At 38.6% G+C, this 17,198-nt stretch overlaps 1 protein-coding gene across 3 annotated transcripts in view; it reads left to right on the forward strand.

Annotated features, from left to right (window-relative positions):
- Positions 1 to 9,068, forward strand: part of zc3h18 (zinc finger CCCH-type containing 18) — a 56,245-nt gene extending 47,177 nt beyond the window's left edge. For all 3 annotated transcript variants that reach the window (XM_061917353.1, XM_061917355.1, XM_061917354.1), the window contains 3 exons: positions 3,319 to 3,409; positions 3,531 to 3,627; positions 8,060 to 9,068. In XM_061917353.1, the coding sequence (XP_061773337.1) occupies positions 3,319 to 3,409; positions 3,531 to 3,627; positions 8,060 to 8,258 (387 nt within the window). In that variant the 3' untranslated portion in view covers positions 8,259 to 9,068. The remainder of the gene's footprint in view (positions 1 to 3,318; positions 3,410 to 3,530; positions 3,628 to 8,059) is intronic.
- The last annotated feature ends 8,130 nt before the right edge of the window (positions 9,069 to 17,198 follow it).

Below are 17,198 nucleotides of genomic sequence, written 5' to 3' on the forward strand. Positions count from 1 at the left end.
AAACCACCGCCAGACGATGGATCCCGTGCTGTTTTTCTTGGGAATTAATTCTTCCTCCATATGTTACCAGATTCGCACTTTATCTCTCTCGTACGCTTGGTTTACGTCTCTGTGAGAAGGAGAGACAATAAATAGTGGGAAACGCATGCAGTGTAATGCCCGCAGCTAAAAGCAACTGCGTGCAGAGAGGGAAATCACAACTATGTCAATTGACCAAAACCTTATTTATTAAACAGTTGCACAAAAGTTAATGTCATATTTAAAACAGAAAGTGCAAGATTGTCAGAGACATTTTAAAACAAGCTATTAGTGCACTTTGGTGCATGATGTCACTAAGATGACATATCAAAACAACACTAAATGAAAGTGCACTTTTTTTACAGAACGCCAGTATAATAGTTTAAAACAAAAAAAGTTCACTTGTGCATGATGTCACAAAAGATATTTCAATAACTGTCAAAAAAATAAGCTGCATAATAGGAAATCAAATAGTGTAGTCCTTTGCTATGTGGTAGGTTACTATGGACATTATCTCCTTTTGTTGTTGACTATTTTATAATACGGTGTTAATCTGGAAATGTTTGCCTTGGCATTTTGTTGGTGTGGACGTGTGGCACCGAATGGAGATGTTGACATGGGGAGTATTCACTCTTCATTCTCTAGCAGGTGACTTTTCAAATGATGCTACACATTAGCAATTCTGCTACTTTTTGTAGGAACGCTTTTGCCCCACACTTGACATATCACGGTGGTCTGTTCGACATATTCCCACTTGAAGCCAAACCACCGCCAGACAATGGACCCCCTGCTGATTTTCTTGGAAATAAATTCTTCCTTCATTTGTTACCAGATTCGCACTTTCTTTCTCTCGTATTACCAATCGCGCTACAGTTAACGTTACCCATGCTGCTACCTCTCTGCTCCGTGAGGGCGTACGACAGTATGTGACATATGTAAGAAGGTGCGCTTGTTTTACATCTCTATGAGAAAGATACACAAGAAAGCCAGCCGCTAAAAACAACTGCTTGAGAACGTATACTCCAATATCATGATATAGGCATTTTCTATATCGCACAGAGACAAACCCGCGATATATCGAGTATATCGATATGTCGCCCAGCCCTAATGCGAAGTACTTGTTTCAATACAACCACTCAACACACATGTTTGGGTTTAACTTTATGTAACTTCACTTTAAGGAAAAAATATTGGGATTACATCGTATATTGATATTCAGCCAAACTATATCGAGAAATTAGATTTGGTCCATATTGCCCAGCCCTACACTAGTGTTAGCGACAGTTTAGGAATGTTTTATGTGTTTGAGGGTTGCAGTAGGTCTTATGATGACATTGTGTTTATATGTATGAGTGCAAATGTATACGTCGTTTGAATGTTAATAATGAAATTGTGATATTTAGGAAATTTCATATGGCATCTAAATATTTTCTGTGCTACCATTTTTTTTTTTGTCCTGCCAATTTTTGTTTTTAGTAGCACTAGTGCTCCTAGTGAAAAAGCTCATATCAAATTAAGCACAGTCACAACCCATGGCGACAGAAGAGCAATAGCGGTTCATCTTAAAGCACCGTGAAGCGGCATGCACGCACATACACACCACCACCAAGCCAAAGCCATGTTTAAGTGTATTTTTCACAGGTCTGCTGCAGCTGGCTGCCTCTTTTTACTTTTGTGGAGTCTGTGCCGTGCGTTTAGGACCGCACTGCTGTTATTAAACCGCAACCTGTGTAGACCCCTGCACAACACACTGTTTTGTTTGTCTCATTTGTGTCCCAATAGCAGGACTAAAAGTAGTCCTGGGCCGATATTTAAAAAGTCAATCAATCGACAATAAATGAAAATAAACTCTGTAAGTTTTCCAGTATCGATAAAGCACCATGTACATGCTTCAAGAGCATTCACACCGTTTGTTGCTTTTAGGGCCTACACGCATTTGTACCATATCAAAATGAAAAGAAGGGGGGTGAATTCTCTTGTCCTCATTAGGTGTCTTCGACTTTTTGTGCAGCAGCAGGAGGATGCTGGCCAGTTCCCATCATAGTAGTTAGCATGTTGCAGCTAACATGGACAAAATGATCACAAAACCAAATGCCACCACACCAATGTGGAAATATTTTAGTTTAAACCTATGGAACAAGATGAGCCAGCCCATTAACACTGAGAAGCCAGTTTGCCGAATATGCGCGACTACAACAAACCTGCATGCCCCTTTCATCATGTAATGGGAAAAGGCTGAAATGGTTATACTATTGATGAACAAAAATACACTCCCTCCTCAGAGACCCCATAACCGCAGGTAGATTGCCGACCTGTGGGAAATGGCAGGAATATAGACTGAATATTACTCTTATCAAAATTCTAATTTTAATTGTTTTATTAACCAAGATTATTCATTATCTTAGGTCAAATATACCTAAGATAACGAAAGAATAACCAGAATTTTTCTTTATCTTAGGTAAAATTTACCTAAAATAATTAATAATCTTGGTTAATAAAACAATTAATGCCATTTATCCCTAGAAGTTGTGTTACGGTCTCCTTTCTAGGGATGTAAAGATATGAATATGTTTTATAGTGACCAGAATGATCAGTTATCTTTATCACGGTGTTGTTGAATGTGCTCAAAAAGTACTTATACTCACACCGAAATATTTTAACCAAGGTTTCCTAAAAAAAAAATTATTAAATGGACACACAATTTACTTTCTTGGCACAAGAAACATTGATCTGGATATTTAAGAGACACGTTATTTTCATTTGAGTGTGTAATCTTATCTTCTATTTCAATTTGTAAAGGTTTTAGTGTTGTTTTTTTTAATGATAAGACAAACAGGTTTTGGGGCACTTATTTATTCAAGTGAAAGTACAGCCTGTCGTTTCAATTTACACAATTCAATATGGTAGTTGCTTTGACTGTAACGTGTTTATACAGGTTTTGGGTATGTATTTTCTAAATGGATGTAAGACATTGTCTCCTCTATTTGTTACTACTTGCTTCTCCGGTAGATAAGCATTGTTTACAGTCTGTAAGTTTATCGTGAGTTAATTTTAACTAAAAATGGTAATGCTAACCATCAGTAGTTCTGCCCAAGTTTATCATTATACCAATCTTTACTAAATCCCTACTCTTTTCAAACTACTAGGTTTGATCAAATTAAAGGGAAACTTGTTATAAAATATTTCTATCATTTTTATTAGGTTTTTTTTAAAAGTAGGGGGAAAATCTAAGATTTAATTTTAAAGCTATAAGACCCAGGCTTTCGTTTCAGGTTTTCAATGCTTTATTTTTATTTGCAGGGTGAGAAGGGCAGTAGAAAGCGGTACCTTCCCTCTGACAACCGAACTGGTTCCCCCCTCAGCAAGAGAATGGCCATGTCACCAGACAGAGGTAAGAAACATCCTAAAGTCTAAGGCTCACAAAGCGAGTGGTACACTATTTTTTCTCCCATTGTCAAAGTTGTTAAAGTGACCAAAATAACTCCTCTGTGCTTGACACCAACCTATTTCAGCTCGTGAGAAGAGGATATCAGGACGAGCCCCACTTTCCCCACGAATGGATCGTCACAGAGGGCAAGGAGCCCGGCCAATGCCCCCCCAGGGAGACAGGTTAGTTAAACTGTCAGCAGTTCACTTCACTATGGTTATACCCTCTGTCAATGTCATTAGGGTTGTAACTAGGGATGGGCAAGAAAACAATGTCCAAATATATAACAGAAGACACGCAATAAATATCAATAAAACATGCGTTCGATAAAACTTTCGATTTTTTTTCTTTTTCCTATTGTCCTGCGCCGTAATTTGCTCGTAAATGTAGGTGACGGCTTTCTCAATGTAAAGAGCTTTGAGTCATTAGAGAAAAGGCGTTACATATACAGTAATTTATTTCACATTTTCTTTCTCATTTCTGACATTGTCATGTCAGAAAACCAACAAATGTAGCTGAACAGCACCGATTGTGTCAGGAAGAGTGGTCGAAAATTCAACCAGAAGCTTGTGGATGGCTACCAAAAGCGCCTTATTGCAGTGAAGCTTGCCAAGAGACATGTAACCAAATATTAACATTGCTGTATGTATACTTTTGACCCAGCAGATGTGGTCACATTTTCAGTAGACCCATAATAAATTCATAAAAGAACCAAACTTCATGAATGTTTTTTGTGACCAACAAGTATGTGCTCCAATCACTTTATCACAGAAAAATAAGCATTGTAAAAATGGTTGGAAACTCAAGACAGCAATGACATTAATGTCTTTACAAGTGTATGTAAACTTTTGACCACGAGTGTATATAATATGTAGTCAGTCAATTGTGGAAATTTCATAATAATATTCCATCCTCCGTAGACGTCACGCTTATCAGCAACAGGGATGTTTGTCTTGTCTGTTTGGGTTAAAAGAGGAACGTGCCTTAATGGAGTCATTCACTCTGCTGACGTAATTTAATTGTCGAGGTGTTATATTAATATTCCATTACTAGTTGTAAAAAAAAAAAAAACTACATATGTATACAGGACTGTCTCAGAAAATTAGAATATTGTGATAAAGTCCTTTATTTTCTGTAATGCAACTAAAAACATGGAAATGTCATACATTCTGGATGCACTACACATCAACTGAAATATTGCAACTCTTTTATTATTTTAATATTGCTGATTATGGCATACAGCTTAAGAAAAATCAAAACATTTGAAAATGTCAATTAATGCACTAAGTACTTGGTTGGGAATCCTTTTGCACGGATTACTGCATCAATACGGCGTGGCATGGAGGCAATCGGCCTGTGGCATTGCTGAGGTGTTATGGATGCCCAGGATGCTTCACTAACGGCCTTTAGCTCATTTGCATTATTGGGTCTGGTGTCTTTCAACTTCTTCTTCACAATACACCACAAATTCTCTATATGGTTCAGGTCAGGGGAGTTGGCAGGCCAATCGCGGACAGTATTGCCATGGTCAATACACCAATTACTGGTGGTTTTGGCACTTTGGGCAGGTGCCAGATCATGCTGGAAAATGAAATCATCTCCATAGAGCTTTAAAACAGATGGAAGCATGGAGTGCTCTTGGTACACATCTGCATTGACTCTGGACTTGATGAAACACAGTGGACCAAAACCAGCAGCTGACGTGGCTCCCCAAACCATTGCTGACTGTGGAAACACTGGATTTTAAGCAACTTGGATTTTGCTCCTTTCCAGCCTTCCTCCAGACTACAGCGCTTTGACTTCCAAATGAAATAGAAAATTTGCTTTCATCTGAAAACAGGACACTGGACCACTCTGCAACTGTCCGTCAGTCAAACACTTCTTGCGTTGTCTTAAGTTCAGGAGTGGCTTGACCATGGGAATATGGCTATTGTAGCTGTATCTGTTGAAAAGCTCTATGGAGATGATGATTTCATTTTCCAGTATGATCTGGCACCTGCCCAAAGTGCCAAAACCACCAGTAACTGGTGTATTGACCATGGCATTACTGTCCGCGATTGCCCTGCCAAGTCCCCTGAGAGGATTTGTGGGGTATTGTGAAGAAGAAGCTGAAAGACACCAGACCTAATAATGCAAATGACCTAAAGGCCGCGAGTGAAAATCCTGGGCATCCATAACAACCCAGCAATGCCATGCTGCATTGATGCAGTAATCCATGCGAAAGGATTCATAACCAAGTACTTAGTGCATTAATTGACATTTTCAAATGTTTGATTTTGTTTTGCTGTTATAAATCTTTTTTTTTTTACTTGGTCTGAGGAAATATTCAAATTTTTGGAGATAAGATTTTTGAGTTTTCTTAAACTGTATGCCATAATCAGCAATATTAAAATAATAAAAGGCTTGCAATATTTCAGTTCTGTAGTGCAACCAGAATGTAACGACATTTGCATGTTTTTAGTTTCATTACAGAAAATAAAGGACTTTATCACAATATTGTAATTTTCTGAGACATACATACATATGTATGTATGTATGTATGTGTGTGTATATATATATATATTTTTTTTTTTTTTTTTTTTTTTTTTTTAATATCCGTTGTCTGTGCCCCTCAATACACACATGAGCCATGTAACGGGCAGCGCAAGTTACGGCACCAATTTTGTGACCGCTCTCTACATTTACTCATTAAAGAATCATGGAAGCAACAAAATACAAATGTATTTATTTTTCCCAATTAAATTAAATTAAAACAAACCATTGCAACTCTCACTGGGACAGATCAGCTTGACTCGACAGCTCATCAGCCTATCACATGTAGTTTAAAAAAGGTCTATATTGGCCCTGATCTGATCCCTGATCGGGACATCTGTAGTAATAAGTGTATTGTATGGGGGGGAAATAGATATGAACACATACACTGTGTGGTACTTCACAAACTAAAATGTATAAGAGAAAAACAATAAAAGCATTTGTTAAAGAATCAAGCAAACCCTCCATGATGAAAAAGATATCATTAGCATGTCAAGAAATATCATCAGGGCTCATCAATGTTTCCACCTAACAGCACGTGTTGAATAAAAAAAAAAATGGTGCATCAGGAATTGTAAGTAGTAAAATCTTTCAAATACAAAATTGTCTTTTTTGGAAGTGCGTACAAGGGAAACATAACAGGTTTGCAACCAGCTTTGGCACACAGAAGAATTTAATGATGTGATGCTACTTTAATACATTGTGTACATTAAACATGCTAATATTTGGTATTCTATTCTTACAAAACTTCAAAATCCTAACTTTGTTTTATAAAGAACTACGCAAATTTGTGTAATATCAAATGATACATCTCATTAAAACGAATACATACTGTGTTCATACTATCGCATCCTGACTGACACAATATTGCTTTTTAGAAGAGTTAGAAACCCCTTAATGTCGACAGCATTACAACCAACGCATTTCTTTATTGTCCACCAATCATATGTCATTGTCACATCAGGTTCTCCTAAGGGTGCCTTCACCTTGACTCACCTTCAGAATATCGAAACTCAAATACGAAAAATATCACTGACCCGTGACTGCCACAACATAAGAGTTTGTAAATATATACCTTATATGATGTGTGCTGAATAGCACATTCTTTAATGAAACGTCTTTTATTAGAATTGTTGAATAAAATGCAGCCTCGAAATTCTTGATACGCTGTTTTCACATCTGATACGATACCGATATTGGAGCCTTGAGTATTGGCCAAAACCGATACTAATCCCATACGAATCTTAGTACATTACTTAATTATTTTGTAGTGTAGAGCGTTAAAGGTTTGAGCAAGTGAAATTACTCTGAGTATAATGGAAGAAGGTATAAGGAACACAAACTTTGGGGGTTTTTATGTTGTTGTTTTTCTTTGACTTTATTTTTATTGGCATTTTTAGAAGGAACAAGTATCCATAGACTTGAAAATATAGATATCTAAACTTAAGAGAAAGAAAACATCTTTATATCGTTCAACATTTAAAAAAGTAAACATAATAGAAAATGAACAAAACATGCTATTTTTCATTGTTAGATTAATGCTTTTGAAGTGGAAGGTGTTAACAATTCATTATTTTAGGAGCATGACGCAGTGTGTTGAATGATGCGGACACGTTTTTTACTGGATACTCTAATGCCCTCTGTATCTGTAAGTAATATGCAACTACAAACATTTAAGGACACTTATGTACCGTACGTCTAGCTTGTGTGCAATTGTGTGCTTAGTTGTGGTGTAGCTGCTAGCTCCTAATAGCTACATGTTTACCTTTTGTAAATTACTTGATTAAAATACAAGAAAGGACCGGATGTATGTGCTGATTAGAAGACATTCAGACTGTTCAGCTTTTCAGGGCTGCTTGTATCAGAGATTTTAGAGTCAAGTCGATATCATTCGAGACTTGTTTTTTTGCTGTTATCGAACCAATATCAGTATTGAATAAGGATGCTCCCCTTGAAAACCTTTGTTCTTACATCGGTTATCAATCTATTTCAACTCACTAATCTCCGATTGGCATTCGAGATCTAATGTCATCATAATATTACAACAACTCCGTGAATAATACATGTTCTTCTGTTTTGTAGAAAACGACCCCTGTCACCACCCCCGAAGTCATCTGGAAAAGGGCCTGCGGTGCAGCCCGGCAAGCCTGCAGCTCCCGGCTCCGGCCCAGCAGCCAGCAAACCCAGCAACACTCTGTCTCGCCGTGAGGAGCTCCTAAAACAGCTGAAGGCCGTAGAAGATGCCATCGCTCGTAAAAGAGCAAAGATCCCTGGCAAATGAGCGGGATCGGTCTCCTCACCCGTTCACCTGCGCGGCATCGAGAACCACGGCCAGTTGGAGTTGGAAACTATTCTCAGTGACTCCTGCTGTACTCTGCCGCCTACAATGGACGTACACAAACACTGTATGGTTCTTGTGTACATACATAAACAAGAGTTGTCCTCGGCTCGAGAGTTTCATCTTAGAGCATTTTCACTCCCTTATGACCACATTCTGCTGAGTTGCAGCTAGTGGTTAAGAAACTGGGCGGAACAAAAGGCATGCTGAGAAGGAAGGATTTCTTTGGAAATTTCTGACTACTTTGTCAGTTGACTACTCAGAAATGGAGATATCCACATGTGTGTTGCCCACCTGATGATGACTTGCAGATTCTACATATATTTGTCTGCCCCCCTTCAATTGTTTGCTTCTGTCAGATCTGTTTAGCTTTCTTTACGACATGTTGCTCTAGTGAAGTGAATCTGCAGGTTCCGATTCCTTTGGAACAATCTGCTGCCAGTCTGTATTTGGCCATTGAAAGTGATGGTCGTTTGCAGGCTCCGGTTAAACACACTTTTTGACACAGCAAGAGTTAAGTCATCAGGTGCTCTTTCGACAATTATCATGCATAGCAGTGATAGTTTTTTGTTTTTGTTTTTTTCACAAAAGACAGCATTTTATTTTCCTCTTAGCTCTTCTCAAGTTATAAATCAATGTTTTATTTGTGTCATTTGTAGTTGGGGAAAAGAGAGGTTGTAACAGGGACATTTAGAGACATAAAATCTTGCTTTTGTGACAAAAGCCTTCTAAATAAACTATTTTGATAAAGAGCACAGTCGGCATTTTTGTCAATGGCATTAATGCTACACACCAAGAGATTCATTTTTGATAAGCGCATTGCGTTGAGTTAGACAATAAAGAGAAACCCTCCTGAAATACCTTTTTGTTTAAAAAAAAAAAACTAAATCGTATAATAAGCCGGTTTTCTTTTCTGTGTGCAGTTAAAAAAAAACGGCAAAGGCACTGCTGTAATTGTGACCACTTGTCAACCTTTATTAGGTTTAGGTTGCATCATATGCTATTGAAGGATGACATAACAGTCAATTGTAAACACAGCTGCTTTCAATATGATGTAATTCTTCACACTAACAATGTATTCAGTTTTACTGTCATGAGTGTGTGTGTGTCTTTGCTGTCACCATTCAAAGAGCCAGCAGAGCGAACATGACCCAGCTACGACAGCAGGCAATATGGGCTGACTAAAAGGTGATTCGGTGTCATTGAGGATTTTTTCTTTACTCCGCCTCCACTAGTGTGATGTTACAGTTAAGGCAGGTGCCAACTAAAATAGAACAACACAAGAAGAGGTTTAGCAGCCACTTAAAGCACACTGTCTCTATTTTTAGCTGCTCTGTACTAATTCTGTATTTAGATTCATATTATCGTTAAAACAAACCATCCTGTCCATTATTAGTAGCCCTGCCTGGGTTGTACTTGAATGGGAGAATTTCAAACATTGCAATGTAATAGACTGGTGAGCTGAAAGAGCCACCATTTTTATTACCTGGAGAAAAATCTTTCAGGCCACCTATTTAGTGCCATGGGTGAGCTGGAGCCTATCCCATCAAAGTAAAAGCATTACATCTATGGATAATTTAGTATCTATTGACCTAAAGTGCATGGTTTAGGAGTGTGGGAGTAAAGCAAAGTATGTAAACACTGCACGGAGAGGTTGAGAGGTATGTGTCACCACCGAAGTAACTAACCACAATAAGATGGTTCAGTAGTTTATTCTGAAATCCTGGCAACTCCAAAATGTAGCCATGTTAGTTTGAAATGAAGCAGGTGTGTGCCAATTTCAGTTCCCTGTTGGTTTTTTTTACTGATGTATTACCAGGAAGTTGAGAGTGTTGGGGAAAAGGCTGAGGAAATTCTAACTTCTAGCAGTTAATGTTCGAACTGAACTAGGGATGTTCCCATTAAGGATTCATGCTGCTGATTCAGATACGATCATCCATTGGTGATATCGACCGATACAGATAACGTGTTTAACTGTAAATTATTTAATGTATTATAGTGAGTGCTATTGATTTTATTAATTTCAATACAACATTTAAACTGGTTGCTTAAAATATTGTTTGAGCAAAACAAAGTCGATATTACACAATAATTAAACAATATCTATTATCTACTACTCTTTTAAATCTTTTGGTTTTGCCCTCAATTTCCTCCTGTGCCTAAAATAGGAAATTTGGGAAAATAATATATTGATCTAATCACTGTGATATCAATTATATGCTAATACTGAAACCATCAATTTAAGGAAGACGAACTGTGACAATGCTGACACACCAACAGTTATTTCCTTTCTCTAGTCTTCCAATAATCTACGTGTTAATTTCCTGATAACTGCTTACTTTCTTAAAGTTTACTAAGTGCTATTTATTTATGTGTGTGTGTGTGTGTGTGTGTGTGTGTGTGTGTGTGTGTGTATATATACATATATATTAGTGTGTGTATATATATATGTGTGTGTGTGTATATATATATATATATATATAGAGAGAGAGAGAGAGATATAAATGTGTGTGTGTGTGTATATATATATATATATTAGGGGTGGGCAAATTAATGCGTTAATTATGAGTTAACTCATCAATCTATTAACGCCGACAATCGTTTTATCGCACATTTGCTTATGTTGTTTACATGCTTTTATTTTGTTAACACCTTTTCTTAACAAGATGGCGTCGCCCGGACGGGCTTCGACGTCGAGGGGCTCTTGGTAAAGATGGAACATTTGGCAAAAATACCTGAAAATTCTGCAAATTTCATGGCTGGCTTACAGCGTGGTCACTCCGGGATCACTTACGACCGCCAGACAATTCTGAATGTGGATAGATCGGGCCGTTTTAGACTAGCTAGCATGGGAATACTTTGCCGGCTACATCCAGCGGCCTGTGAAGCAGCGGAGTATATGTGTTGTCTGTCTATTTATGAATAATGCAGACGAGGAGTGTTGGCTGAGTTCTTAACCTTTGCTTTCAGAGCGTGCATATCACAACATACAAGATGCTGTCATGGCGACACAACCTATACCGGGCTACCGCGCATGCTCCTCACTCCTGTTGCATGCTGGGTAGGGTAGTTCTTTTTTTCCCTGGCTCATAACATCACAATATAGTACCATGTATATGCGTTCAGTTTATCAAAGCACCAAGCAAACAATCGGAAAATTCCCATCATATCAATTCCTTGATGTGGTCATAATTATTTTAAGTGCACTACGCAGAATAAACACAACATTATTAATATTGCTACTACGGATAATTTGATCAAAAATTCCCTAAAACAGCTCACTACCTATAATATAGGTTTTTTAAACATAAGATCCCTGATAAAAAAAAAGTTTCTGCTGTTACCTCAGAAATTGCCTGTTCAGATGTTATGATTGTGGCTCAGCGATTTTTATGTAGATTATATTTATTTTCCATAACAAACAGGATAACTTAAATACCCTGGCAGTGGCAATAAGTTTAAATGTTTGTATTTACATTTTTTGAGTTGATTTTCATCCATCCATCCATCCATTTTCTACCGCTTATTCCCTTTCGGGGTCGCGGGGGCCGCTGGCGCCAATCTCAGCTGCAATCGGGCGGAAGGCGGGGTACACCCTGGACAAGTCGCCACCTCATCGCAGGGCCAACACAGATAAACGGACAACAATCACACTCACATTCACACACTAGGGCCAATTTAGTGTTGCCAATCAACCTATCCCCAGGTGCATGTATTTGGAGGTGGGAGGAAGCTGGAGTACCCGGAGGGAACCCACGCATTCACGGGGAGAACATGCAAACTCCACACAGAAAGATCCCGAGCCTGGATTTGAACCCAGGACTGCAAGACCTTCGTATTGTGAAGTTGATTTTCATAAAATATACTATTTAACTGCTACTGTTTAACAAGGACTGATTTAAATTGTGTTTGCACAACAAATGTTTTGGCGCTTTTGTTCAAGTGGGAGAATATTCCAATAAAGGTGCACTACACACTACTTTTGAATTCATTATTGGGCTTTGCGTATACAATCCAGTTAATCGCGATTAATCAGAGAAATAGTGCAATTAACTTCGATTAAAATTTTTAATCGTTGCCCAGCCCTAATATATATATATATATACAGTGGGGCAAAAAAGTATTTAGTCAGCCACCGATTGTGCAAGTTCTACCACTTAAAATGATGACAGAGGTCTGTAATTTTCATCATAGGTACACTTCAACTGTGAGAGACAGAATGTGAAAAAAAAATTCAGGAATTCACATTGTAGTAATTTTAAAGAATTTATTTGTAAATTATGGTGGAAAATAAGTATTTGGTCACTTCAAACAAGGAAGATCTCTGGCTCTCACAGACCTGTAACTTCTTTAAGAAGCTCTTCTGTCCTCCACTCGTTACCTGTATTAATGGAACCTGTTTGAACTCGTTATCTGTATAAAAGACACCTGTCCACAGCCTCAAACAGTCAGACTCCCAACTCCACTATGGCCAAGACCAAAGAGCTGTCGAAGGACAACAGGAAAAAAATTGTAGACCTGCACCAGACAGGGAATAGTGAATCTACAATAGGCAAGCAGCTTGGTGGGAAAAAATCTACTGTGGGAGCAATTATCAGAAAATGGAAGACAAATATGGCCACTGATAATCTCCCTCGATTATCTCCCAAAGGTTACCATCAGTGACACACTACGCTAACAGGGAATCAAATCCTGCAGTGCCAGACGTGTCCCCCTGCTTAAGCCAGTGCATGTCCAGGCGCGTCTGAAGTTTGCCAGAGAGCACATGGATGATACAGCAGAGGATTGGGAGAATGTCATGTGGTCAGATGAAACCAAAATAGAACTTTTTGGTATAAACTCAACTCATCAAGTTTGGAGGAAGAAGAATACTGAGTTGCATCCCAAGAACACCATACCTACTGTTAAGCATGGGGGTGGAAACATCATGCTTTGGGGCTGTTTTTCTGCTAAGGGGACAGGACGATTGATCCGTGTTAAGGAAAGAATGAATGGGGCCATGTATCGTGAGATTTTGAGCCAAAACCTCCTTCCATCAGTGAGAGCTTTGACTGGTTGACCAAATACTTATTTTACACCATAATTTGCGAATAAATTCTTTAAAATTCCTACAATGTGAATTCCTGGATTTTTTTTCACATTCTGTCTCTCACAGTTGAAGTGTACCTATGATGAAAATTACAGACCTTTGTCATCATTTTGAGTGGGAGAACTTGCACAATCGGTGGCTGACTAAATACTTTTTTGCCCCACTGTGTGTGTGTGTATATATATATATATATATATATATATATATATATATATATATATATATATATATATATGTCTTAATTGGATTATCCAGAGAATAGTGCTCGATTGAGGGAATCCCTCATGAAACAGTTCTGTAGAGATGAAGTAGTCTTGTGATTTTTCCCACACACATATATATATATATATATATATATATATATATATATATATATATATGTTTTTCTGCTAAGGGGACAGGACGACTGATCCGTGTTAAGGAAAGAATGAATGGGGCCATGTATCGTGAGATTTTGAGCCAAAACTTCCTTCCATCAGTGAGAGCTTTGAAGATGAAACGTGGCTGGGTCTTCCCAAACACACCGCCCGGGCAACGAAGGAGTGGCTCCGTACGAAGCATTTGAAAGTCCTGGAGTGGCCTAGCCAGTCCCCAGACCTCGACCCCATAGAAAATCTGTGGAGGGAGTTGAAAATCTGTGTTGCTCGGCGACAGCCCCAAAACATCACTGCTCTCGAGAAGATCTGCATAGAGGAATGGGCCAAAATACCAGCTACTGTGTGTGCAAACCTGGTAAAGACCTATAGTAATCGTTTGACCTCTGTTATTGCCAACAAATGTTATATTACAATGTATTGAGTTGAAATTTTGTTATTGACCAAATACTTATTTTCCACCATAATTAACAAATAAATTATTTAAAATTCCTACAATGTGAATTCCTGGATTTTTTAGTTTTTTATTCTGTCTCTCACAGTTGAAGTGATTATTACATATTACAGACCTCTGTCATCATTTTAAGTGGGAGAACTTGCACAATCGGTGGCTGACTAAATACTTTTTTGCCCCACTGTATGTATGTACGTATATATATATATATATATATATATATATATATATATATATATATATACATATATATATATATATATATATATATATATATACATATATATATATATATATATATATATATATATATATATATATATATATATATATATATACACACTGTATTGTCAAAAGTATTTGGCCCCCTACCTTTACTCACATATAAACTTGAAGTACCATGCCATGGAATTGTCCAAAATGTTTTGGTATCCTAGAGCTTTCAAAGTTCCTTTCACTGGAACTAAGGGGCCAATCTCAACTCTTGGAAAAACTAACCCCACACCATATTTCCTCCTCCACCACATTTTACACTCGGTGCAATGCAGTCCGAAATGCAGCGTTCTCCTGGCAACCTTCAAACCCAGACTGGTCCATCAGATTGTCAGACGGAAAAGCGTGACTCGTCAGTCCAGAGAAAGTGTCTCAACTGCTCTAGAGTCAAGTGGCAACATGCTTTCACCCCTGTATTTCACACTTTGCATTGGACTTGGTAATGTATGTCTTAGATGCAGCTGATCGGCCATGGAAGCCCATTCCATGAAGCTCTCTGCGTACTGCATGTGGGCTAATTGGAAGGTCACATGAAGTTTGGAGCTCTGTTGCAACCTACTGTACAGAAAGTCTTTGCATTATGCACTCCAGCATCCGCTGACCTCTCCGTCAGTTTACGTGGCCTACCACTTGGTAGCTGAGTTGCTGTTGTTCCCAAACTCTTCACTTTTCCTATCATAAAAATGACTTTAGAATATTTAGGAGCGAGGAAATTTCATTACTGGATGTGTTGCACAGGTGGCATCCTATGACAGTTGCACGCTGGAAATCACTGAGAGTGGACCATTCTTCCACAGATGTTCGTAGAAACAGTCTCCATGCCTAAGTGTTTGATTTTATACACCGGGCCAAGTGATTAGGACACCTGATTCTCATCATTTGGATATATATATGTGTGTATGCATATATATATATATATATATATATATATATATATATATATATGTCTTGATTGGATTATCCAGAGAATAGTGCTCGATACCGTGGTAGAGCGCAATATGTAGGTGTGGGAAAAAAATCACAAGACTACTTCATCTCTACAGATCTGTTTCATGAGGGGTTCCCTCAATCATCAGGAGATTTTAATGGAAGCATTCACATACAATTGTTTATATAGAGCACAGAGTGGGTGGGTACAAGCAGGCGTAGGGTGTGGTGATTGGCTCATGTGTTACCTAGGAGGTGTTTCCGTCTATGGCGGCATGTTGAAATGATTTCACTGCGCTTGTTGAGGGATGATAGATCTGGATGATATATAATAAACAGTTTCTCTTTTAAGCATAGGTTGCATCTTTTATTACCACTGTTGTAAGGTGTGCTGGATGCAAGAATTTGCCATGTTATTGAATATTCAACATTATTGTCTTTGAGGTTCCAAATGTGTTTGCTGAGTTCTGTAGAATTCTGCAAAGTCTGGTTTCTAAAGGAGGCGTTGTGATTATTCCATCTTGTTTTGAACGCTCCTTCGGTTAATCCTACGTATGTGTCGGATGTGTTAATGTCCTTGCGTATTACCTTTGCTTGGTAAACGACTGATGTCTGTAAGCACCTTCCGTTGAGAGGGCAATCAGGTTTCTTGCGACAGTTACATTCATTGTTGGTTTCAGAGTCGTTTAGTCTGGGGGTAGGCAGTCCTTTTGCAATTGCTTTGTTGTGGTTTGAAATGATTTGTTGCATGTTATTCATACAGCTGTAGCTCAATTTAATGTTGTTCTTGTTGAATATTTTTCTTAGGGTGTTGCCTTTGGGGAAGTGTTTGTCGATCAGAGTGAGGAACTTGCGGCCGATGTTGGTTGAGACGTCTTTGCTGAATGGCGGATTGTACCAGATGATGTTGTTTCGTTTTCTGCTCTTTTTTGGTTGGTTTCCTGGGGTGGGTTCATAGGTGAGGGTGAAGTTGTATCCGCTTTCATCAAGTGCTTTCTGGTACGGGGGGGGTTGCTTGGTCGAATTCAGCTTTGCTGGATGACAGCATCGATAGTCTTTTATTAATTCCGGTAGGTATTCTTTTCGTGGTGGTGGGTGGGTGGTTGCTGTCGTGGTGCACGTATTGGAGTGTTGTGTTGGGTTTCGTGAATGGTTGGTAGCTGTTATTTCTCAGGTTGAAAGTGACGTCGAGGAAGTTGACGGTTTGCTTGTTGGCTTCAATCGTGATCCGTAGGCCGTTTTCTTTGAAGATTTGGCATATGCGCTTCTTGGTGTTCTCGCTGCTCCTTGGCGAGGCGCGGCACACTGCCAGTCCATCATCACGGTAAATACCAAGGTTCAGGTTGAGGCTAGCAAGCTGGGAGAGGGGGAAACGTGCGAACTCGTTGGGAGTTTCCTCTCCCGAAATAATTTGCAAATAATAATCAACTTAGAATTTCATGGCTGCAACACGTGCCAAAGTAGTTGGGAAAGAGCATGTTCACCACTGTGTTACATCACATTTTCTTTTAACAACACTCAAACTTTTGGGAACTGAGGAAACTCATTTTTGAAGCTTTGAAAGTGGAATTCTTTCCCATTCTTGTTTTATGTAGAGCTTCAGTCGTTCAACAGTCAAGGTGTCCGTTGTCGTATTTTAGGCTTCATAATGTGCCACACATTTTCGATGGGAGACATGCCTGGACTGCAGGCGGGCCAGGAATGTACCCGCACTCTTTTACTACGAAGCCACGCTGTTGTAACACATGGCTTGGCATTGTTTTGCT

This window comes from Nerophis ophidion, linkage group LG12, assembly GCF_033978795.1.
Source record: "Nerophis ophidion isolate RoL-2023_Sa linkage group LG12, RoL_Noph_v1.0, whole genome shotgun sequence".
NCBI lineage: Eukaryota > Metazoa > Chordata > Actinopteri > Syngnathiformes > Syngnathidae > Nerophis > Nerophis ophidion.